This window comes from Bubalus bubalis, chromosome 21, assembly GCF_019923935.1.
Source record: "Bubalus bubalis isolate 160015118507 breed Murrah chromosome 21, NDDB_SH_1, whole genome shotgun sequence".
NCBI classification, from domain to species: domain Eukaryota; kingdom Metazoa; phylum Chordata; class Mammalia; order Artiodactyla; family Bovidae; genus Bubalus; species Bubalus bubalis.
Window position 1 is genome coordinate 5223844 of NC_059177.1, and position 25570 is coordinate 5249413.

The 25570-nt window shown below is 44.7% G+C and overlaps 1 protein-coding gene across 3 annotated transcripts in view; it reads left to right on the forward strand.

Moving 5' to 3' along the window:
• Positions 1 to 22002, forward strand: part of TGFBR2 (transforming growth factor beta receptor 2) — a 111125-nt gene extending 89123 nt beyond the window's left edge. For 2 of the 3 annotated variants that reach the window (XM_044934028.2, XM_006046861.4), the window contains 2 exons: positions 16610 to 16737; positions 19484 to 22002. In XM_044934028.2, the coding sequence (XP_044789963.1) occupies positions 16610 to 16737; positions 19484 to 19663 (308 nt within the window). In that variant the 3' untranslated portion in view covers positions 19664 to 22002. Of the gene's footprint in view, positions 1 to 1206; positions 7260 to 16609; positions 16738 to 19483 lie in introns of those variants that run through there. The other variant, XM_044934029.2, reaches the window with a different exon arrangement.
• The last annotated feature ends 3568 nt before the right edge of the window (positions 22003 to 25570 follow it).

Sequence of the window (25570 nt, forward strand, 5' to 3'; positions counted from 1 at the left end):
ATCCTTTTCTGGGCCTCCTCTCAGTGGTTACCGTCAGGATCTGAGGTCTCACCTTAGAAGTGTATATATCCTAACCTGGTCCTGGTGGGATGCTAAGTCAAGCCAAGCTAACTCCAATTTTATGTTTAACCCTTTGTTTCATAATAATTTTAGACTCACAGAATCATTGCGTGCGTAGTACAGGGAGTTCCCATATGCTCTTCACCCAGCTACCCCTCCTGTTAACATCTTACCTAAACCAAGTCCCCAGAATTGGGGAACAGGATTCACTCTGGGATTCCACATTACCTTGGTGTCCAGGCCACCTCAGTCTCCTTCAACGTGTGATGGTCGCTCAGCCTGTTTCTTTCGTGACCTTGGCAAGAATTCAGACCAGTTATTTTATAAACAGTCTCCCACTGTGGGTTGCTCTGATGCCTTCCTGTGGTTAGACTGGGATCGTGCCTTTCCAGGCAGGAATGCCTCAAATGGTGCCGTGCCCTCAGCGCCGCATGCGGCTGGTGTGCCAGCGTGCTTGCTGGCCCGTCTCCTCACACGCTGAAGGCGGCCCCAGCTCTCTCCCTGGGGAGACACTACCTTTTCCATGTGTAATTAATACATATCTTGTGGGAAGGCGCTTTGACCTGTTTCTACTAAACACCTGTTTAATAAGGAGACTAGACCTGTTTTTTAATAATAATTTTACCTGCTGATTTTTAGGGTCAATTAATAGTTCTTGCAGACGATTATTACTGTAACATTTGCTTAATGGTGATTTTCTATTTTTCTTATCCCTTCTACATATTTTTCACAGATGCTTGGGAAATATCTGTCCTTTCTCTCACCAGCCCCTGTTATTTATTCATTTTACTCTGTGTTTACATGAGTATGGGATTGTGGGTATTTTATTCCGTGGATATTTAATGTTATCAGTATTTGTCACTTAGGTCAGTTTTGGGCACTGGCCAGACTCTCCAGCGTTTTGCTCCAGGTGGATTAGGTTGTCATCATTGCTGGCTCTCATCATTCCTCCTGCTGAGGACTTCCTTAGCTGACTGTCCAGGATGGGCCAGGCTGGGAGCCTTGCTGTCCCGTCACCCATATCCTTGGGTCCCTGCACAGGACATAGAACTTCCTGTCTGGCTAACCCAGTTATTTTCTGGTTTTCTGCATGAGATGTCTTCCCCCACAGTATTTCCAAAAGTAACTGATTTTTTCCTTGCACAGTGAAATTTGTTGAACCAAGTTTCAGTCACTGAGAATCATTTTCTGCTTGAAGCTTTGACAGTTCCAAAATGAATCCTTAGACCAGACCAGCGTGAACTGTGAAAGAGGGGACAATGCCGCTGTCACTGTCAGAACAAATTCACCTAGGTTTTGGTATCTCTCTTATCCTTTCAAAACGGCTCATCGTCTATAAACATGCAGGAGCCCGTCTCTGCCGTCCCCCCTGTTGGTGTCACCGGCTTCTTAAGGCCTGATTTGAGCTCCCTGCTTCCACAGTCGTCAGTGACTGAAGCCCTTTCCTGTTGATATTTGCTGAGTGTGGAAGAATTCTGGCTAGTGGGGAAGAACCGAGTTCACCAGCTTTTACAAGATCTAAAAACGGATACAGTATAAACAAGTTTTCCCAAGGAAGGAACAGGGTCCTATTTGTTCAGTAATCCTCATAACCTTTAGGATAAGAACAGACGGCTTTGGGGAACCGGAAAAGAGGCCATCCCTGTTCTCATTTTGTTTGATCTTAAGCCCACAGTACGGTTTCTCCCATCAGGCTGCAAAATCAAAGTGATTTGTCTATCCTCACTTTGGCCCAGCAGACAGCCCTTCTCTTGACTAAGTGTGTGAACTCACGTGTTAATAACCCCTCTCTTTTGCCTACTTTTAAAAGTGTTATTATATTTGGGTTTTTTGTTTTGTTTTGTTTTGTTTTTTGCATGTATGTGTGCGTCAAAAACTGTAAAGGCAGATTTTCAGCCTAATCTTAATTTCAGAGACTCTTATATTTAAAGATCTTCTTAGAAGATACGTTAAAGTTAGGACCTTCTAAGGGGAGTTAGGATGTGCTGCCTCTTCCCTGTTGTACAAACACAGATTTCCGTAGAGAAGCTTGCTGTCCACTGATGAAACAGGCTTTTCCCCCCTTTCCTTTTTAAATATTTGCATTTTCAGACACATTTCTTTCTTTACACATAAAATAGGTAATACCACTCTAGTGGATATTAGGCTTTAATTTATACAGAGGGCAGAATATAAAAGGCCTTCCTGAAGCTTAAACTTCTTTGTATAACTTGAAATACAACATAAGAAATTACTATCTTTTTCATGGACAGTCTCATTTCAGAAAAGGAAATGTGGAAAATGCTTACCTCAGTGTGGTGAGTTATAGACTGGTATTTTACTTCACAAAATAGATCCACTGATATTCCCTCTCAGTTATTCTGAGGAGCTGGACATCTGACTGAATGAAGCAGGAGTCTAGGCATCAAGGAACTCTCTTGCAGGGGGAGAATGTGAAATCCCAGCTTTCTTGCCTGGAGAACAGGACCCCATTCTATTCTCAGGGCTGAGCCCAAACTTTTGGCCTGGAGGCCCAGGCGCTGCCTGCTTTTTTCTGCATTTATCACAGGACTCAGTACGAGACTTTGTCTTGCGCTGTTTACGAGGCCTGGAACACTGAAGGAGACTTTTTTGCAGGCAAGGCAGGGAGCACCAGACTGAGTGCCCAGGTTGGCTAAAGACAATGTGACAGCAGGGTCAGGCAAGGAGGGTTAGATCAGCTCTTGAGGGAACAGTGAGCCTCGGAAGTGTCTTCTCTGCGCAAGCAGCAGAGAGGGAACATGAGCAAGAGAAAGCATGACACTAGAGAAGCCACATTCTTCTCAGGTGAGAACATGCAGACATAGTAAGAGCACCCTTTGGAAGCAAGCTGGTCCAGCTCCCTTACCACAAGACATGGATTGTCGTAAGTGAAGAAGGTGGTCAAAAATGAAAGGCTTTCTGGTGGAAGTAGGTTTGGTCCAGATGAAGAAGGCCACAAGAAATGATAGCTACCATTACATAAGCAATAGCATTATGGAACAATTCATCCCACTTACCAAGGGTTCTTTGAAGGGTGTGCTGTTACTAGCCCCATTTTACAGGTGGGTAAACTGAGGCTTCAGGAAGTATGATAGTGGAGACAGAAATCAACGCCCTGTGGTCTGACTCTGGCCCACAGGCCCTAAATGTCCTACTACAGGACTGATAGCTTATTTAGTCGGTGGCAGCTAGGATTACCATTATTACTGTGGAAGGGGTAGTCAGTCCTACTCTGTATAACGGCCTTTGACTTGAAGCCCTGCTGAAAGCGCCTGGCGGGACCATGCAGCGGTGGCCTCCCCGCAGCATGTTCCCGGCGGTGGACTTTGTGAGTCTGTTAATGGAATCCCAAAGCTGTTAAATGCTGCAGCATGTGTACCTCACACGCCTCGGTGCCTCAAAGTCTGAGATAACTTCTTTACCCTTTCTCTCTGAAGATGTATCAATTCATTATTTCTTTCACCCAACCTGTATTTTTTGAGTACCTTCTGTGTGGCAGGCATTATTCAAAATGGTAAGGGTGCAGAGACTCTCAGGAGATGGAAAAGTAGAAGGTACTGAGCTTCCCTGCTTCTCACAGAAACACCAAAATCACAACTAACTGCTGAAAGCCATCAACAACAAAGAAATGGTGGAACCTACCAAAAGATACCATAGGTCCAAAGACAAAGAAGAGCCCATAACAAGAAAGTAAGAGGGGTGCAGTTGCGATAAAATCAAGTCCAATACCTGCTGGGTGGGAAACCCACAGATTGGAAAGCAATTATATTGTGGAGGTTCTGCCACAGGAATGAACGTTCTGAGCCTTACATCAGGCTCCCCAGCCTGGCGGTCTGTCAATGGGAGGAGGAGCCCCCAGAACATCTGACTTTGAAGGTCAGCAGGGTTTGTTTGCAGAACTGGGGAAAACAGAAGCCCCACTCTTAGAGGGCACACACACAGTCTTGTGCACAGCAAGACGCAGGGGGAAAAGCAGTGACCTCATAAGAGCCTGCTGGTATTAGACGGTCTCTTGCAAGGCTGAGGCACAGCTGTGACTTACTGTGGGGACAAAGACCCTGGTGGCAGTGGTTCTGGGGAGTTCTTATTGCTGTGAGCCCTCCTAAAGGCCGTCATTTTTTCACCATGACCTGGCCCCACACAGCAGCCTACAGGCTCCAATTCTGGGATGCCGCAGGCTAACCAACCAGAAGAGTTGACTCATTGGAAAAGACTCTGATGCTGGGAGGGATTGGGGGCAGGAGGAGAAGGGGACGACAGAGGACGAGATGGCTGGATGGCGTCACTGACTCGATGGACGTGGGTCTGAGTGAACTCCGGGAGTTGGTGATGAACAGGGAGGCCTGGCGTGCTGCGGTTCATGGGGTCGCAAAGAGTTGGACACGAACGAGCGACTGAACTGAACTGAACCAACCAGAATGGTGGGAACACAGCCTCACCCATTAGCAGACAAGCTGCTTAAAAACTTCCTGAGCATGTGACTGCCCAATAAACACACCTGTTGACACAGCTCTGCCCACCTGAGGGACAAGAACCAGTTTCATGCACGGGTGGGAAGAAACCAATCCCGCCCACCAGGATGCCAGCACAAGCATCTTATACCAGCCTCATCCACCAGGGGGCAGACAACAGAAGCAAGAAGACCTACAACCCTGCAGCCAGTGGAACACAAACTGCAATCATAGAAAGGTAGACAAAAATGAAATGGCAGAATATGTCTGAGATGAAGAAACAAGATAAAACCCCAGGTGACCAGCTAAATGAAGTGGAGATAGGCAATCTACCCAAAAAAGAATTCAGAGTAATAACAGTAAAGATTATCCAAGATCTCAAAAAAACAATGCAGGCATAGATAGAAAAGATGCAAGAAATGCTTAAAACAGAGCTAGAAGATCTAAAGAACGAACACGCATAGATGAACAATAAAATACTGAAATGAAAAATACACTCAAATGAATAGAATAAATGAGGCAGAAGAATGGATAAGTGAGTTGGAATACAGAATTGTGGAAATCACTATTATAGAACAGAATATAAAGAGAATGAAAAGAAATGAAGAGTCTGAGAGGCCTCAGGAGCAACATTAAATGCACCAACATTTTCATCATAGGGTCCCACAAGAAGAGAGAGAAAGGACTTGAGAAAATATTTGAAGAGATACCAGCTGAAAAATTCCCTGACATGGGAATGGAAACAGTCACCCACGTCCAGAGAGCTCAGAGACTCCCAGGTAGGATAAACACAAGGAGGAACACTCAAGACTCACAATCATCCAATCGACAAAAATTAAAGACCAAGAAAATTTTAACAGCAACAAGGAAAAATCGACAAATAGCATACAAAGGAACTCCCATAAGGTTATAAAGCTGATTTTTCAGCAGAAACTCTTAGGAAGTGGTATAATATATTTAAAGTTATGAAAGGGAAGAGTCTATGACCAAGAATCTACAAGCAGGAGTCTACAAGCAAGGTTCTCTTTCAGATACAATTAAGAAATCAAAAGTTTTACAGACAAGCAAAAGCTGGAGAATTCTGCACCACCCAACCAGCCTTGCAACAAATGCTAAAGGAACTTCTCTAGGCAAAAAGAAAAAAAGAGCCACAACTAGAAACAAGCAAATTACAAATGGCAAAGCTCACCATTAAAGGCAAGCAGACAGTAATGGTAGGAAATCATTCATACTCAAATATGATGTCAAAACCAGTGATTGTGAGACTAGGAGAGCACAAATGCAGGATAGTGGAAGTGTATTTGAAATGAAAAGGCAAGCAACTGAAAACAATCTTGTTTATGTATAGACTGCTGTATCCAAACCTCATGGTAATCACAAACGGAAAATCTACAGTAGGTGCACACGGAAAAAAGCAGCCAAAACACAACACTAAAGTTACCAAATCACAAGAGGAGAGAAGAAAAGAGAAACGAAAGAAGAAACCTATGAGAAACAATTCCAGAACAATTAATAAAATAGCGAAAAAAGAGCATATACATTGATAATTATCTGAAATGTAACTGGATTTGATAATTATCTGAAATGTAACTGGATTAAATACTCCAACCAAGAAACATAGACTGGCTAAATGCTTACAAAAACAAGACCTATACATGTGCTGTCTACAAGAGACACACTTCAGACCTAGGGACACATACAGACTGAAAGTGAGGGGATGGAAAAAGGTATTCCATGCAAGTGCAAATCAAAAGAAAGCTGGAGTAGCAATACATATATCAGACAAAATATTCTTTAAAGACTGTTACAAGATACAAAGACAGATACTACATAGTCATCAAGGGATCAATCCAAGAAAAAGATATAACAGTTGTAATATATTTATATATATGTAAATATATATGCACCCAACATAGGAGCACTTCACTATATAAGGCAAATACTAATAGCCATTAAAGGAGAAATCGACAATGATACTCTTTGATCAACGGATGGATCATTCAGAAAGAAAATAAGGAAACACAGGCCTTAAATGACACATTAGACCAGAGGGACTTAATTGATATCTATAGAGCATTCCATTAAAACTGCAAAGAACAAAAACATGTGGAGGCTAAACAGTATGCTACTAAACGGTCAATGGATCACTGAAAAAGTCAAAGAGGAAGTCAGAAAATACCTAGAGACAAACGAAAACAAAAGCATGACGATGCAAAACAGATGCAGCAAAACCAGTGCTAAATGGAAAGTTTATATCAATACGGTCTTATCTCAGGAAACAGGGTAAATCCCAAATAAACAACCTAAGGTTATACCTAAAGCAACTAGAAACAGAGCAACAAATAAAACCCACAGTGCAAGCAAAGAGATTGTAAAGATCATAGCAGTAAAAAATGAAACAGAGACAAAGAAAACAATAGATAAGATCAGTGAAACTAGACAGCTAGTTCTTTGAAAAGATAAACAAAATTGACAAACCTTTAGCCAGACTCATCAAGAAAAACTAGGGGGCTCAAATCAATAAAATTAGAAATGAAAAAGGAAAAGCTACAGTGGACATCACAGAATACAAAGGATAATAAGAGACTACTACAAGCAACTATATGCCAATAAAATGGACAACTTAGAATAAGTGGACAAATTCTTTAAAAGGTACAATCTCTCAAGACTGACCCAGGAAGAAATAGAAAATATGAACAGACCAGTCACAAGTATGGAACTGAAACCATGATTTTAAAATTCCCAACATACAAAAAACACTCCCATACTCATTCTGTGAGGCCATCACTCTGGTACCAAAACCAGACAAAGATATCAGAAAAGAAGAAAATCACAGACCAATATCACTAGTGAACATAGACCCAAAAATCTTCAACAAAAATACTAGCAAATCAAATCCAACAATATAGTAAAAGGCTCATAGACCATGATCAAGTGGGATTTACTGCTGAGATGCAAGGTTTTTTTTCTAATATCTGCAAATGAATCAGCATAATACACCATATTAACAAACTGAAGAATAAATTTGTTTCTTATAGTAAACACTCATACCATATGATATAAATAAATCATCATACCATGTGATCCTCTCAACAGATACAGGAAAAGCTTCTGACAAAATTCACACTCATGTATAATGAAAATCTCCAGAAGGTGGACATAAAAGAAACATAATTCAACATAACAAGAGCCATATATGACAAACCTACAGTCAACATCCTACTGAATGGTGATAAGCTGAAAGCATTTCCTCTAAGATCAGAACAAGGTATGGATATCCACTCTCACCAGTTTATTCAACAGTTTTGGAAATCCTAAATTCACTGTAATCAGAGAAGAAAAGAACGAAAAGGAATCCAAATTGGAAAAGAAGTAAAACTATCACTGTTTGCAGATAACATGATACTACAGATAGAAAATCCTGAAGATGTTACCAGAAAACTGTTTGAGCTCATCAATGAATTTGATAACATTGCAGGATACAAAATTAATACACAGAATCTGTTGCATTTCTACACACTAGCACCAAGAGACTAAAATATGAAATTAAAGGAACAATCAACCCTATTTATCATTGCATCAAAAAGAATAAAATACCTAGGGATAAATCTATCTAAGGAGGCAAAAGACTTGTACTCCAAAAATTTTATACATGCCCATAAAAGAAACCAAAGGTAACACAAACAGATGGAAAGATACACCATGTTTCTGGATCAGAAGACATATTGTCAAAATGACTATACTCCCCAAGGCAATCTACAGATTCAGTGCAGTCTCTATCAAATTACCAGTGGCATGTTTCATAGAACTGGAACAAAAATTTTTTTACATTTGCATGTAGACACAAAAGACCCAGAATAGCCAAAGCAATCCTGAGAAAGAAAAACAGAGCTGGAAAAATCAGGCTCCCTAACCTCAGACTATACAACAAAGCTACAGTAATAAAAAAAGTATGGTATTGGCACAAAAACAGAAATACAGATCAACAGAACAGGAGAGAAAGGGCAGAAATAAACCCATGCACCTATGGTCAATTAATCTGTGCAAAGGAGGCAAACACATACAATGGAGAAAACACAATATCTTCAATAAATGGTGCTGGGAAAACTGAACAGCTACATGTAAAATAATGAAATTAGAACATTCTCTAACACCATACACAAAAATAAACTCAAAATGGATTAAAGACCTAAAGGCAGGACAGGATAATACATAACTCTTAGCAGATAACATAGGCAGGACACCCTTTGACATAAATCACAGCTGTGTCTTTTTAGATCCATCTTCTAGAGTAATGGAAACAAAAACAAAAATAAATGGGACCTAATTAAACTTAACGACTGAGCAACTGAATTGACTGAAGTGACTGGATTAAACTCAAAAGCTATTGCACAGTAAAGGAAACCATGAACAAAGTGAAAAGGTAACTCACAGAATGGGAGGAAATATTTGCAAACCACGAGACTGACAAGGGATTAATCTCCAAAATTCACAAACAGTTCATGCAGCTCAATATCACACAAACAGCCCAATCAAAAAATGGGCAGAAGACCTAAATAGACATTTCTCTAGAAAAGCCATGCTGCTGCTAAGTCGCTTCAGTCGTATCCGACTCTGTGCAACCCCATAGACGGCAACCCACCAGGCTCCCCGTCCCTGGGATTCTCCAGGCAAGAGCACTGGAGTGGGTTGCCATTTCCTTCTCCAATGCATGAAAGTGAAAAGTGAAAGTGAAGTCGCTCAGTCGTGTCTGACTCTTAGCGACCCCATGGACTGCAGCCTACCAGGGTCCTCCGTCCATGGGATTTTCCAGGCAAGAGTACTGGAGTGGGGTGCCATTGCCTTCTCCAAAAGAAGCCATAGAGATGGCCAAAAAGAACATGAAAAGATGGTCAATACTGCTAATCACTCAGTTCAGTTCAGTTCAGTCGCTCAGTTGTGTCTCTCTTTGCGACCCCATGGACTGCAGCACGCCAGGCCTCCCTGTCCATCACCAACTCCCAGAGTTCACCCAAACTCATGTCCATTGAGTCGGTGATGCCATCCAGCCATCTCATCCTCTGTCGTCCCCTTCTCCTCCTGCCCCCAATCTTTCCCAGCATCAGGGTCTTTTCAAATGAGTCAGCTCTTCACATTACGTGGCCAAAGGATTGGACTAATCTCTAGAGAAACACAAACCAAACTACAAAGAGATAGCACCTCACACCAGTCAGAGCAAACAATAAATGTTAGAGAGGCTGTGGAGAAAAGCAAACCCTCCTAAACTGTTACTGGGAGAACAGTATTCCTTATAAAACCAAAAATAAAGCTACCATATGATCCAGTGATCCCAGTCCTGGGCATACATCTGGAGAAAACCATGGTTCAAAAAAATAGGTAACATCCCAGTGTCCATTGCAACACTATTTAAAATAGTCAAGACATGGAGGCAACCTAAATATCCATTGCTAGGTGAATGGATAAAGAATATGTAGTTCGTATATACGATGGAATAATACTCAGCCATGAAAAAGAGACACAGTGCCATTTGCAGCCACATGGATGGACCTGGAGATGATTATACTAAGTAAAATAAGTTCAGACAGAAAAAGACAAGTGATATGTTGCTTATATGTGGAACTTTAAAAGATACAAATGAATTACAAAACAGACTCACAGACTTAGAAAAACTTACAGTTATTTAAGGGAAAGGTGATAGAGAAGGATAAATAGGGAGTTTGGGATTGAAATATACACACTGCTCTATATCAGATAGATAACCAAGAAGGACCTACTGTATATTACAGGGAACTCTATTCAATATTCTGTGATAACCTAAGTGGGAAAAGAAATTGAAAAAGAATAGACACATATATATGTATCAGTGAATCACTTCGCTGTACACCTGATGCTGGTACAACATTTTTAATCAACTAGAGACCAATATAAAATTTTTTAAAATGCTGAGAGTGCAGCAGTGAGAAAAATCTTTGTCCTCAAGGGACAGAGTGTCTAATGAAGAGCTAATACAGCGTGCTGCTGTCCATGAGATTGCCAAAGACTCGGACATGACTTAGTAACTGAACAACAACGAAATATGCTAGAAAGACAAGTAATGTGTCAGTATCAGGGCTGGGGATGATGGTTGCAGAAAGAAAAACCAAGTTGGGCATAGCTCATAACAGAGACTGTTATTTCAGAGACTTAGGTCATCTGGAAGTATGCAACAGAAAAACCAAGAAAACAGGTTTTTCAGAGTTGTTTGAGGAGGGAACAAGATGGAAGGAGCTGGCTGGTGTGTTATTGTTTTATAAAGGAGTAAGTCATGAACTCACCATCTCTCCAGGACAAACCTGGAGACTGGCTCTCTTACAAAGAAATCTCTGTCCTGGCTTTTGGTTCATCTGGTGTCCATGCAGGAGTGTGTGTGTAATGTGTGGGAGGCAGAGGAAGGCAGGTCCTTTCAGGGCCCCCCTCTGGGAGCATGGCAGGCAGTGTTCATGTCACCCAGCCAAACTGGCCCCCAGGCCGCCTGACTTTCAAATCCCTTGCCATGTCAGCCTTTGAATAGCAGCTGACACACAGCAGCCAGCTGAGCAAGTATTTTCACAAGACGATGAGAAACAAACTCAGCCTGCTGCAGCCTGTGAGGCAGAAAAAATGAATCGAAAGGAAAGGAGTGGAGTGGGGGCAGGGAAGAGGGTGGGAGAGGAGTGAAGAGAGCCTGGGATAGCAACCTTCCTCTTCCTGCGTTTTGAGGCAGGATAATTTGGAAGGAAGACAGATATAAAAGGGTTCCGCTCTGGGGAAAACTGCCAACAATTTTGCAGCTCTGTGAAGTTGGAACCACGATCAAAACAGCAGCTGTGGACCAGATGCTGACTTTAAGAGGAGCATCCCTATTGCCCAGGCCCCTCTGAGCACCAGAGCTCGAGATGCGGACTTTCCTTCTGCCAGCCTTCAGCCAGATAAAGAGATGCCAAGGGGTGGGGGTGAGGCCCTGGCCCTCAGGGGAGCCTGGGATGGGGGTGGAAAGAAGAGCAGCGAGATCTAGAAGCTTCCTAGAGCGGCAGCTAGTTGAAGCCTTCAAGGAGATCCCAGGGTGTCCCTGGTGCACCTAGCCCTGGGTGGTGGCGGCGGGGGAGCTGATCTCAGCAGGTGGTCCTGCTGGGGGAGCGGGGTGTCAGCCTGGGGATGGACCGACCCCTTGGGTCATCTGGACTCTTGAAGACGAATCCAAGTTCAGCAGTCTGTAGGGAAAAGAAGGCAGGAAAGGCCTAGAAGAGAAGGAACAGGAAGTGAGACAGGCCGTGGAGGGAGCTGGTGAGCCCCAGGCAGTCACCTGGGGAACAGCTGAAGCATGATCCTTCTGGGGACTGGGGACGCTGGTGCAGAGCGCACACACACCTCAGCATCACACCCCCGATTCTGGGTTTATCTACCGTCTGCCATCAGTTGACAGTTAGTGTACCTTCCACCGGCATTTGTGGTTCTGCATTCCTGGCTCTAACCGCTCTCGGATCTTGTGTTGAGTTTATGACCCACAGCTGCTTGACTCACGGATGCAAAGCTCACGTATACAGAGGATCGGGTGGGAGACTGGGCGTCCGCGGGTGTTGGCGTCTGCCTCTGGTCCTGGGACCGGCCCCTGCAGGTACTGAGGGAGCGCTGTGCTGAGTGATGGTGGCGGTACTCACGATCTCTCTTGTGCTGTGGATATGGAAACTGAAGCACAGAGTGGTGCCCTCTCTCTTCCAAGTCCTCGCCTCTAGTTTGTGATGGGATCCAGGCAGGCGCAACCAACAATATCCCTGCTTATGATGCATATTGTTAGCACTTTTAAGTGCTAAACTTAATCTTACTCTCTAAGCTCCTTGATTCTTTTTTCATAGAGGTATTTCCTTTTTTTTTTTTGGCCACAGTGCACAGCACACAGAATCTTAGTTCCCTGACCAGGGATCGAACCTGTGGTCCCTGCGGTGGAAGCAGAGTCCTAACCACTGGACTGCCAGGGAAGTCCCCGAATTCTTAAAAGATGGCACTCTCTGACCTACCCTTTGACTTGCTTTCTCTGCTGTTCTTCACATTATTTAATCAAGGGCACAAAGAGGAAAATGCCCAGTGTTACTTTTCCCCACCTTCACTGCCACCAGCCTGATCCCAGGACTGATCCTGATCCAGACATGAACTGCACCACCGTCATATCCTCCAGAGGAAGACACTTAGACTCTTCACACTCCCATGTTGTCATTGGCTTCAGACTGCCCCTGGGGCTGAGGCTGTCATGTTCTAGAAATCTCCAGGGCAGGAAGCTCCTATTAGCAGTTCTCCATAGAAGGGAGAGAGCGTGTGCCCTTACGACCCGATGCCTGCAGCAGCTGGGGGCTAGTGCCTATGGCTCAGTAAGGGGGGTTTAGGCAGGCTGCCAGCCACACCTGCTGTGGCAGCCAAAACGGCTGCAAAGGGAGAGTCAGTGGACTGATACATTGTCTAAGGAGCAGTTTATATCATATGCAGACCCCATCACATTGCATTATATTATACACACCTGAGGGCGTGGCACCAAGAGAGCACCATCATTTGATCAGATTGGGTTACAGGACAGCTCTGGAGCGGGGACACGGAGGTCATCCAGTTCAGAAGCCCATTCAGTTTAGAGAAGAGAAGACTTAGGTCAGAGTAAACCCTTAATGAGAACAAACTCTGATTCTCAGTTCTCAGCTCTTGCTTGAATCCAAGCCAGCTCATATTTATTGAAAGCCACCTATGTATAAGACATAATTTCAGGAGGGAATTAAGACACAAAACTCAGTCTGTGTCTTGGTCCTTAGGAATTTACATTCTGGTAAAAATGTAAGGGAATGGAAGCGAGAAATAAGACATCTAAGTACCATCCAAGTCAACATTCAGATCTCACTCCAGAGTAGTATAGATTCAGGGGCTGCAGGCTCTTGAAGGCAGACGCAGACACAGAGTAGGTTGTTTATGCTTGTCTCAAAGTGATGGGGGGAGGGTACGAGGAGGGTGAGAGAAGCCTTCATCCCACTAAGGGAAGAAACAGTATCCTGCCAGCACTTCTAGTTGGGTGAGGCTGAAGAAGATAAATATGCAAGAGGGCTCTGGGAATGGGGAGAAGTCAAATAAACAAGAACAAGCCATCTCTTTTCAAAATGTCATTTTGCCTTAAATGCTTCTTCGATTCTAAGCCTGTAGGGGCAATTTATTGAAAGTTTCACTCATTAAACAGGGTTATTTTGAAGTAAAGGCCAAAGGTGGTATTTATTCTGGAGGAAACTGTTGAATCATGCCCACTCTTCCCTTTGGGCCCAGACATGTTTCAGTACTGTAGTGTTTTTATTTTCTAAATTGTCCTGGGACTCACTGGTGTGGGTATTGTCCCACCAACTTAAATTAACAGCCTTTCTAATCTTCACCTCGAGTTTATGCATGGGCCACTTTGGATAGGACCTAAGATTCATTCATTTGTGATAAAAACTCTCAACAAATATGATACAGAGGGAACACAATTCAACATAATAAAGACCATTTACGATAAATCTACAGCTAACATTATACTCAGTTGTGAAAAGCTGAAAGGCTTTTATCTAAAATTAAGAACATGACAAGTATGCCTATGGTTGCCACTTCTATTTAACATATTATTTGAAGTTTTAGGTACAGCAGTTAAACAAGAAAAAAAGAGGCATCCAAATAAGTAGAGAAGAAATGGTCACCATTTGCAGATGACATGATATTATATGTAGAAAACCCTAATGACACCACCAAAAATCCAATGGGACTAATGAGTGAATTCAGTTACGTTGCAGGATGCAGAATTAATACATAGAAATCTGTTGCATTTCTAAACACTAATGATGAACTATTGGAAAGAGAAATTAAGAAAACAATTTGATTTACAATCAAATAAGAATAAAATACCTAGGGATAAATTTAACCAAGGGTAGAAGACTACCTGTACTCTACACACTATATGACATTGAATAAGGGTAAATGGAAAGAAATCCCATGTTCATGGAATAAAAGATTAATATTGTTAAAATGTTCATAATATTCAAAGCAGTCTGCAGATTTAATGGAATCCCTATCAAAATACCCATGACATTTTTTACAGGACTAGAACAAAATAATCCTAAAATGTGTATGGAACTACCAAAGGCCCCAAATAGCCAAAGTAATCTTGAGAGAAAAAGAACAAAACTGGAAGAATCATGCTCCCTGACTTCAGACTGTACTACAAAGCAGCAGTAATCAAAATGGTGTGGTACAGGCACAAAAATAGACATGCAGACCAATGGAACAGAGGGCCCAGAAATAAACCCACACACTTGTGGTCAACTAACCTACAACACGGGAGGCAAGAATATACAACGGAGAGAAGACATTCTCTTCAATAAGTGGTGCTGGGAAAGCTGGACAGTTACACATGAAAGAATGAAATGACATTTTTTCATACTACATGCAGAAAAGTATGTGTGTACACACACACACACATTATGGAATATTAGCCATAAAAGAGAATGAAATTTTTCCATTTGCAATGACATGGATGGAACTGGAGGATATTATGCTTAGTGAAATAAGGCAGACAGAGAAAGACAAATACTGCTTGATTTCACTTAAATATGGAATCTACAGAATGAAATAGAGGCAGATAAACTGCTGCTCATTGCCAGCAGGGTGAGGGGTGAAGGGAGGGGAAATGGGCAAGGGTGATTAAGAGATACAGACTACTAGGAATGAGATAGATAAGTTACAAGGATACAATGGACAGCATAGAAAACATAGCTCGCGTTTACAACTGTATACAGAGCACAACCTACAAAAACACTGAGTCACTATGTTGTATACCTGAAACTGATACAATATGGTCCCCCTGCCAATGCAGGAGATCTAAAAGATGCAGGTTCGATCCCTGAGTCGGGAAGATCCCCTGGAGGAGGAAATGGCAAACCACTCTAGTATTCTTGCCTGGAAAATCCCATGGACAGAGAAGCCTGGTGGGCTTCAGTCCATAGGGTCACAAAGAGATGGACGTGACTGAGCAACTATACTTCAACAGGAAAAAATTAGAAGAAAATAAGTGACATGAATTTCCCTTAAAAAAACAAAAGAAATGGACCTTAGTTGAAACCTGAAACTCTGATGAAGGGTTTACATCATCCTTCATTATTTTCTTTTTAGCGAGTATCACTGAAGGAAAATTACATTTTTAAATTTTTTGTTATCAATCTGTCTCCTCTGTCAGCTAACTAAAACAGCATTTCTGAACCTCTTTTTCATTATTACTATTTAAAGGAGACTTTGTAGACTTTTTTTTTCCTTAATCACTACTCCCCACGACTTTTTATTCCTGTGGGAAAATATACATGATATAAAATTCACCAGTTTAGCCATTTTTAAGTGTTTATGATTTTTAAAAAAGTAAGTGGTGCAGTTGGGTAGCATTAAGTACATTCACAATGTTGTGTAATCATCATCATCATCATTATCCATTTCCAGAACTTTTCCATCTTCCCCAGCTGCAACGCTGTACTAGTGAACAGAGTCTCTCCATCCCCCAACAGCCTATATTCTCCTCTCTGCCTCTGTGAAGTAGCCTAATCTAGGTACCTTACATAAGGGGAATCATACAATATTTGTCGTTTAATGTCTGGCTTATTTCATTTGGCATAATCTGTGTTGCAGCATCTATCAATTTCATTCCTTTTTCATATGGCTGAATCTCTGCAAGAAATTTAATACCACATATTAAATCTATTTATGTGCTGTGGACTTTTGTAGGGCCACAAACCTTTGTAATATGGAAGATTTTTCTACCTCCTAGGAACCACAATCCTTAAAGCCTGTGTCCCCGGACCTTGTTGACCTTGTTCTCGGATCTGTCTCCAGCCGTTAGCACTTCATGGTCACTTGTTGACTACTTCACGTTGAACAGTCACGTGTTGACTACTTCAAGGTCCTTCTATGACCCTCCTTATAATTTTATTAATCCATTAGAATTAAAAACCACCCCCAGCGTAATCACAGGCGAATCCTGACAGTATCCCAACCGTGCATGCCCTTCTCAAAGCCCTGTGTCCGCCTGCTCTCTCCAACAGAAGTGAAGGACTATGAGCCTCCGTTCGGGTCTAAGGTGCGGGAGCATCCCTGTGTGGAAAGCATGAAGGACAATGTGCTGAGAGATCGAGGCCGACCAGAGATTCCCAGCTCCTGGCTCAACCACCAGGTGAGGAGGGACTGTCGTCTTCACCCAGAGGGAGACGGACAGCTCAGGCAGCAGAGAAGTCCAGGCTGATGGGCATCAATCTGATGTGTTCCGTGATTCTGCTTGGTTTTCTTCATAAAGGAGTTTCAGTAAAATGGGATGACCTTGTTACTGTATGTCCCACCACAAGTAAGAAAGGGCTCACACAGAACATGTGACGGGCACCTGTCATATTGTCTAAGACCCCTTGGTTCTGAACTAAAATATTTTCTTTACAGCCTCTGCCACTCATCCTTTCCATAGGGAGTTTGTGTTTTGTTCTCTTCTGGGTTCCAAATGTTTTCTTCTGGGAACCTTCAACATTGGCAGGAACTACTTGTGAGAAAGAAGGGATTGTCTGCCAGCTGGCCTGCGAGGGGCTGCTGTGTGCTCAGGCCACAGCAGGCCTGTCGGGGAGGAGGCCAGGATGAAGAAAGGCAAAGAAGAGCAGAGGGCAGGGGAACAAACAGGAAATCTTTCTTTCCAGAACCTCCTGACAGGCGGTGGATGCGGCCGTCCATCCGCAGCAGATTCTTTGCTCTGGGGGCATTTTGATGGGGCAGCAGAGAGGGGAGGAGGACCCATGGGCTGCGGGAGCAGGGACGGTCTGGCACAGCAGGGAGGAGCTCTGGACCACACCCCCGTGCTCCCAGCTCACGACACCCTGTCTTTTCCATTGACGTAAACCTTTTATGGCTGCCTTTGGATGAATTCCCTCGTCCAGGGAGGGCTGGGCTAAGTCCTAGGTTTCCTAAGGGTAAGGCAAATGCAGATGAGAAGCCGAAACCACAGGTCAGGCATGGCAAGGAGACAGATGGAGCAGGAAGCCTGGTATGTGCCTGCCTGGCTGAGAGCCGCTTCAGCGGGCAGGCCCGCTAACATCGGGGAGAGCCTGCAACAGGCTGTGGACCCAACCGTGGGGGCCCAGGGTTTCTCCCCGGGTTTCAGTGGTTTCAGCAGAGCCTCTTTGACTTTGAAAATGCAAAGCTGTTTTGTGTTCACTCTAAACTCAGAAGGTGCAATAGTGTTTCCTTCAGCTCTGTCGCCTCCTCTGCTGTACAGTTCTTATAATGAATAGCCATTATTCATGATGATAAAATTCTGGAAAGAATTTGCATAATACATTTTTTTCTCTTAATGAGATTTGTTGCCCTATTGATTTCAAGTTAATGCTTAATATTTAATTTAATTTACTGCCTGTAATTACAGTGCCAGAATAAAATAAATGTTACTTGTGTACCAACAATAACACTCCACTCTTAACAGGGCCATCGATCAATACCATCAATTAGGGGAATTATACAATTAATCCAACATCATGGGCTCACTCACGGGGCAGGAAGGGAGGGCAGGTCCTGGGTGTGGGGTGCTGTTGCTCAGACTACAGACAGGAAAGTGCTGCTCTCAGGGAAGGGCTGGGATGGATCCATCCCCCGGGGCCACCCATGTGCGGGCCCACCAGTGACAGGGTCGGGCCTCTGAGAGGCACAGTCTGTTTCCACTCTTTGGGCTACGTATTTAATCCGTGTCTGCCTTATTTCCAAAAAACAACTTGAACTAACAAAAACATTTGCAATGCAAAATGAGAGTTATAGCCGTGAGAGAAGACCCTTGTCGTCTGTTGTGGACAGCATTTTCTGGATCGGCCTTTTTTGAGTGGGGCCTTTAGGGGGTTAGGTCAAGCCCCCTGATACAGCCTGCAGGACATACGAAGACAGCTGTTTGCCAGGGTCCAGGCTGAAGCTGGAGAGGAAGGGCCTAGCAGAGGGTGTCCTTGAAACTTCTGGAAGATGGGCTTGGATCCTTACAAAGCATGTGGACTTGACTAATACAACCAGACTAATGCCCACATGTCACTCCAACCGGGATAGTCAGTCCTATTGAAATAGGAATGCTGGTGGCTCAGATGGTAAGGAATCCGCCTACAGTGCAGGAGCCCCGGGTTCGATCCCTGGGTCTGGAAGATCCCCTGGAGAAGGGCGTGGCAACCCACTCCAGTATTCTTGCCTGGAGAATCCCCAAGGACAGAGGAGCCTGTCGGGCTACAGTCCATGGGGTCGCAGAGTTGGACACATATGATTCCAGCTCTGACTCTCTGGAAAAGGCAATAATACCATTGAGACAGTTAAGAGATCAGTGGTTGTTGGGGGCCGACAAGGCGCACACAGAGGAAGTTCAGGGCAGTGACCTTGTGGGGGCTGTAATGATGGACGCTTGGTCAGAACCCTGATCCTGTACCTCACCATGAACCTTGCTCTGGCTGACTGTGGTCAGCGGTGATGTTTAGTGTTGCTTTACTGGTTTTAACAAATGCCTCACACAGATGTAGGGTGTTGATGGTGGGGCTGGGGGAGGCGGTCTGCGTTGGGGGAGGGGGTATATGGTATGGAAATTCTGTAATTTCCATTCGATTTTGCCGTGAACCTAAAGCTTCCCTCAATAGTAAAGCCTGTTACTGCGCCCCAGCTCCCTGGAATAGAGAGGTAGGAAGTGGCAGTAGAAGCCCACTTCTTGGGAATTTTCACGAACGGGGATGCTTCTGTCCCCGGAAGCCTGCTGGGGACCTTGTGCTGTATCTCCGCTTCCCCGCTTCCTGTGAGCAGGAGCCCCCGAGTGCTGCGGTCAGATGGAGCCGGGGGCTGGCCTGCAGGGGGACAGGGCGGGGGCTCCCCCACCCCCAGGAGCTGCCACCCCCTCTCAGGAGCTTGTGGACCCTCTCCCCCTGCAGGGCATCCAGACGGTGTGCGAGACGCTGGCCGAGTGCTGGGACCACGACCCCGAGGCCCGGCTCACAGCGCAGTGCGTGGCCGAGCGCTTCAGCGAGCTGGAGCACCTGGACAGGCTCTCCGGGAGGAGCAGCTCGGAGGAGAAGATCCCCGAAGACGGCTCCCTCAACACTACCAAATAGCTCTTCCCGCGGCCGGCCCAGCGCGGCCGCCCTGTGGCCAAAGAGCAGGGTCAGCAGAAAGCTGCCCCTGACGATGCTTCCTGGAACCCGGGGTGCTCCCTCCCCCGAGCTGGGAGGGGGTGGCAGGAAGCAGCCTCTGCCTTTGACATTGTCATAGGATAAGCTGTGTTAGCACTTCCTCAGGAAATGAGATTGATCTTACAATAGCCAATAACATTTGCACTTTATTAATGCCTGTATATAAATATGAAATAGCTATGTTTATATATATCTATATATGTCTATATATACACAGCCATACTCGTGGAAAGAGATGAGGACCGAGACCACACGTGCCCAGACGTGGGCTGGAAGGGCAGCCTCAGCACTTGGCGGCACGCGTGTGCTGGGCTCGGGGCACACGGGGAGGGGGTCTCTGCCTTCAGAGAGAGGCTCGGGTCTCGGAGCCTGCTGTGCCGCATTGCACTTGCTTTTGCAACGTAGTAACTCCCTGCACTGGGTCCTGTTCTGGCTGTGGAGCCAAGTGGAGCCGCACTGTCTGGGGACCAGTCCCCGAGGTCCCCACGTCCCGTCATCTCTCCTGGACTCGGCGCTGAGCTTCACACCCACGTTTGGTTTGTGAACCTCCATCCTCAGCTAGCTCAGAAAGTCTCATCGCGTCAACATTTTAAGTCCCATCTTTTACCTCCACAAGCTACAGAAAAATCAGGACATGTTTTCCCTACCCGTGAAATTGCCACACCTTGTACTAATGAGAAAGTGTTCTTTTTAAAAAAAATCCCCCCCCCCCACACCTATATTACTGTTACCCATTTCCTAAAAGGGCACAGATCTCCCCTCCAGGCTTTTTATGTTCAGTTTTTCATCACGCTCGGTTTCTGTCTTCCGCTTGCTACGCATCACTGGTAGGTCTCAGGCTCCAGGGGACTTGAGCACGTTTTGGCCACATGGACAGTATTGAAGCAGCAGGGCGCTGCCACAGTCAGGACTGTCCAGGCACTCGGAACGTGTGTTTTGCTTGGCCAGCACAGTGTTTAACAAAATTGAGCCACTTTTTAAATATCTGAAGATATTGCAAACAAATTTTGGATCCCTGAGTGAGACTAGATAGCTGATGGCTTACAGTTCTCGCTGTCCCACGTCATTCACAGATGACGGTGAAGACACACTTAGAAAGCTGCTCTCTTCCCCTTTGAACATTCGTGTTTTCCCCTGTTCTCACCCTAGTTTGGGAATTAAACCTTCTTTCCCCAGCCAAGGTTCCCTGCAAGAAATGTGCATTCACGCAATCATTCTCTGGCTATAGAGTGTCGTTTTGATTCCCTTCCTGGGGTTAAAATTTGAAGTTGGCCTTTTTTTTTTTTTTGGAGTGACAGGGACTGCCTCTGGATGGTCCCTGTTAACGCAAATCTCTTTTGCTTGTATATTAAAGAGTGTTCCCCTCTGCATTCAAAGGGGGAGACCTTTACTCCAAGAAGTTGTCATGGTTACCAGTCTCTTAGTCATACCCACCTTCAGTGTTTGCAGAATTTGAATGTGGGATGCAGGAGTCCCATCTACAGTTAGGAAATCTGTGTCCATGTGGGTAAGAACAAAGAATGAGCTTTAATCCTCCATAGGAAACTTGGTAATCCACAAACAGGTGTTAATGCTGCAAATAACAAGCTCTTTTGTAAAAATGATTTGAAGCTTATTTTCAGCCAAATAGGTAGGAATATTGGAGAGGGACTGGCAATGATCAGATCAGCTCTGCTTGGGTTTTGGAAGCCGCATCTCATTGGGGTTTTAGCAGACACGCTGAAGTTGGGATTAGGTGGAATTTTTAGGAACCCTTCTTGGTTCAAGTGGACTGAGAGAGATTAGGCAGTTTGGCCACAATGCCATGGAAGTGCCCAGAAGTCCCGTGCACTTTAGGGCTGGTGATGCTGTCCCAATAGCTGTTGCTCATTGACCTCTAGTGGTGAATTTCTAGAATACTGGTCCATTATGGGAACTTCCAAGATTCAAAAGAGCTTTATCACTTCTGGGTCATCATCAGCATAAACTGGAATGTAGATGATACTGTGGCTTGTTTTATGTTTGTTTTTTCCTTATTCAAGAAAAAGACCAAGGAATAACATTCTGTAGTTCCTAAAAATACTGACTTTTTTCACTACGTAAAGGGAAAGTTTTATTCTTGTATGGAACATTTCAGCAATACTCATGTATTAAAATAGGAATGTGAATGCTGTATACTCTTTTTATATCAAACGTGTCAAGCACTTATTTTCATTCTATGCATTGTCTTTTATATAAATAAAATGTTTATTCGATTGAATAAAGCAAAAGTACTCAGGTCAGCTTCCTGCCTCCTGTTCTTGTTCATAGGAGCCCGCAAGCCTCATTTGGTTATTTTGTAGTCTGCAGAAAAATCCACAAGACAGATCCTCTCCAGCTTTTCCACGTTCCCTGTCACCTTCACCTGTGGCAGGTCCCTATTTCTAAAAATCAGTCACTTAGTACTGACATGTGGCAGGTGCTGGTGGTGGCTTCCTCCTCATCCCAGGGTCCGCACGGTGTTGCTCTGCATTTCCGGATAGTACCATGTCTATCGTTTCCCCTTGGCTGCTCCTGGGGCGTGGCTTCTAATGGGTGGCACAGCCTTGGCTCCGCACATGCTTGCTTCTGCCCTCCCTTCCTCCTCATAGTAACCGGCTGCCACCATCTTTTCCTCCTCCAGGTGTCATGCTTCCTGCCTCTTCCTGTCTACCCAGCCACCGCATCTCGCTTGGAGCTTTTTCATTGAGGTATAATTGATATACAACACTGTATTAGTTTCAGGCGTACAACAAAATGATGCAATATTTGACTGTATTGTGAAAGGGCCACCATAATAAGTTTAGGTAACATCCATCATCATAGTTACAGAATTTTTTTTCTTATGGTAAGAACTTTTAAAACCTACTCTTAGCAACTTTCAAACATGCAGTATGGTATTATTATCTATCGTTGCCATGCTATACATTAGATCCCCGGGACTTATTTTGTCAACTGGCAGTTTATACATTTTGACCCCTTTCACCCATTTCATCCACTCCCACCCTCTGCCTCTCTGGCAACCACCAGTGTATTCTCTGTAGCTCAACTTTTTTTTTTCCCCAAATTCCACACATCAGTGAGATCTCAATGGTATTTGCGTTTTTCTGTCTGACTTATTTCACTAAGCATGATACCCTCAATTTCCGTCCATGTTGTCACAAATGGCAAGATTTAAATTTTCATGAGTGAAAATATTGTTGTATATAAGTGCCACATTTTTTAATCCATTCATCCATCAGTGGATACTTAATTTTATATCTTGGCTTAATGCTGAGTGAACATGGGGCACAGATATGTTTTCAAGTTAATGTTTTCATTTTGTTTGGATAAATACCCAGACGTGGAATTGCTGGATTGTCTGGTAGCTCTATTTTGAAATTTTTGAGGACCCTCCATATTATTTTACATAGTGGTTGCACCAATATGCACCCACCCCCAGAGCTGTGACAACCAAAAGCATCACCAAACATTGCCAGATAGCCCCTGGGGGCAAAATCGTGGCTCCCAGCTGAGGGTCACTTAGCTGGACGTGGTCCTGTCCCACTGTGGGCATTAGTTCTAATGCTATCTTAATAGTAGCTTGGCAGTTTTAGAGATTACTAATTTTAGCAGTTACCTGCTCCTCCATTTACCACCTATGTGACCTGAGTAAATTACTTAATCTTCCCATGCCTCACTTAATCATGTGTACAATGGAATTTTTACAGGCTTTGTCTAATACCAGAGACCACTGTGGTAAGGAATACTGGTACGGCGTTTGGAGTTGGTATTGAAATTGGAAAGCCCTCAGGGCATCTTGGCCAATGTTAGGCTGCTTTAGTGTGCCAGGGCTGCTTCCCAGAGAGGCTAAGACTGAGATACATGTTAGGGCGCACTAACAGCACAGAGGAGAAATGGATGTGCCGCAAGCCTGGAGCACAGGGCAGCTCCTGTCCTGGGTGCACAGCGGTCATCTGGGGAGGGTGCCCACTCACTGAGCACTGGCCTGGACTTCCTCCCTGAGGCGGGTACTGCCCATTTCCCAGGTGAGAAATGCGCCAAAGGCTCCGGTAAGAAGCTTAGGGTCTCAGAGAAGTTGGTCTGCTTGCGGAGCCAAGTTGTCCTGGACCTCAAATCTGGAATAATCATTTGGAGTAATGCTTGGTTCTTTTCTGTACTGTCTCCTGAGGGCTGGCCTGCCCAGTGGCATGACAGGGCCACATCACCACAAAACGTCCTGCCCCATCCGCACGGCACTGTTGTTCTCATCCCCCGCCCCGCTCCCCTGGGGCTGCATGACAACCAGGACAGGGAAGGTGTGCACGTCCTCATCTGCGCTGCCTGACATTCTTCCTCTCGTGTGAGAAGTGCCGCCTAAGTTCTTGCTGAGAGCAGGACTGGGGGACGAATGTGCACATGCCTTCAGAAGGTTTCAGACTGTGCCAGCCTTTAAAAACATTTTTTTTTTAGTGTGTCTATTTTTTAGCAATGGCAACCCACTCCACTACTCTTGCCTGGAAAATCCCATGGATGGAGGAGCCTGGTAGGCTGCAGTCCATGGGGTCGTTAAGAGTCGGGCACTACTGAGCTACTTCACTTTGACTTTTCACTTTCATGCATTGGAGAAGGGAATGGCAACCCACTCCAGTGTTCTTGCCTGGAGAATCCCAGGGACAGAGGAGCCTAGTGGGCTGCCGTCTGGGGTCGCACAGAGTTGGACACGACTGAAGCGACTAAGCAGCAGCAGCAGCAGAAAAAAAATTAACACATTCAGCCTTAGTTAGTTCAGTCGCTCAGTCGTGTCCAACTCTTTGCAACCCCATGAATCGCAGCACGCCAGGCCTCCCTGTCCATCACCAACTCCCGGAGTTCACTCAGACTCACGTCCATCAAGTCAGTGATGCCATCCAGCCATCTCATCCTCTTTCGTCCCCTTCTCCTCCTGCCCCCAATCCCTCCCAGGGTCAGAGTCTTTTCCAATGAGTCAACTCTTCGCATGAGAACAACAGACTGGTTCCAAATAGGAAAAGGAGTACATCAAGGCTGTATGTTGTCACCCTGCTTATTTAACTTATATGCAGAGTACATCATGAGAAACGCTGGGCTAGAAGCAGCACAAGCTGGAATCAAGATTGCCGGGAGAAATATCAATAACACATTCAGCCTGGACTTTTACAAATATTATGGCTTGAAATATAGCTTAGTTTAAAAACTTGAATTGACTTTTTTTTAATGAATTAAGTAGATAATTGTCCTTATTTTTGGCAGCTGCAGGGGCTGGGATGAGGAATGATGAGGTTAGCATGTTCCCTGCAAGGAAGCATATCCACACAAGCCCTTGGGAAGCACCAAACCCCACGTGCTGTGTTTTTCCATCTGTATCTTTTCATCACTGCCACCAACCTATGAGGTAGTCTCACCTCCACATTAGAGGTGAGGAAACTGAAGCAGGGAGTGAGGCATTAGTAAGGGCCCATGGTGAGGGGTCCTAAGGCCAGGACTGTAACTGAAGCAGTCAGATTCTGGAGCCCACACATAGACCCTGAACACAAGGTGAAGCGGGAGTTGAAGGCAGGTGGAGCCTAGGATGCTCAAGGGTCTGATTCCTTAGGGTCAAACCCAGATGAGGAAGATGCAGTGCACACAGGAGGGGTTGGGGTGGCCGTTAGGGAGTGAAGACTGTTCCTCAAAGGAATGGATTCTGGGCTCCAGCCCAAGCGCTCCAGCCAAAACAGGAGCCAAGGTCTTCCGACCCCCCTCGAGGGCTCCGTTTTGCCCGGGTTATTTCAGTTCTGGCTACTGCAAAGTCGGGAGCATTCCTGGTGGCAGTAAATCTCCAAGTGCCCTCAG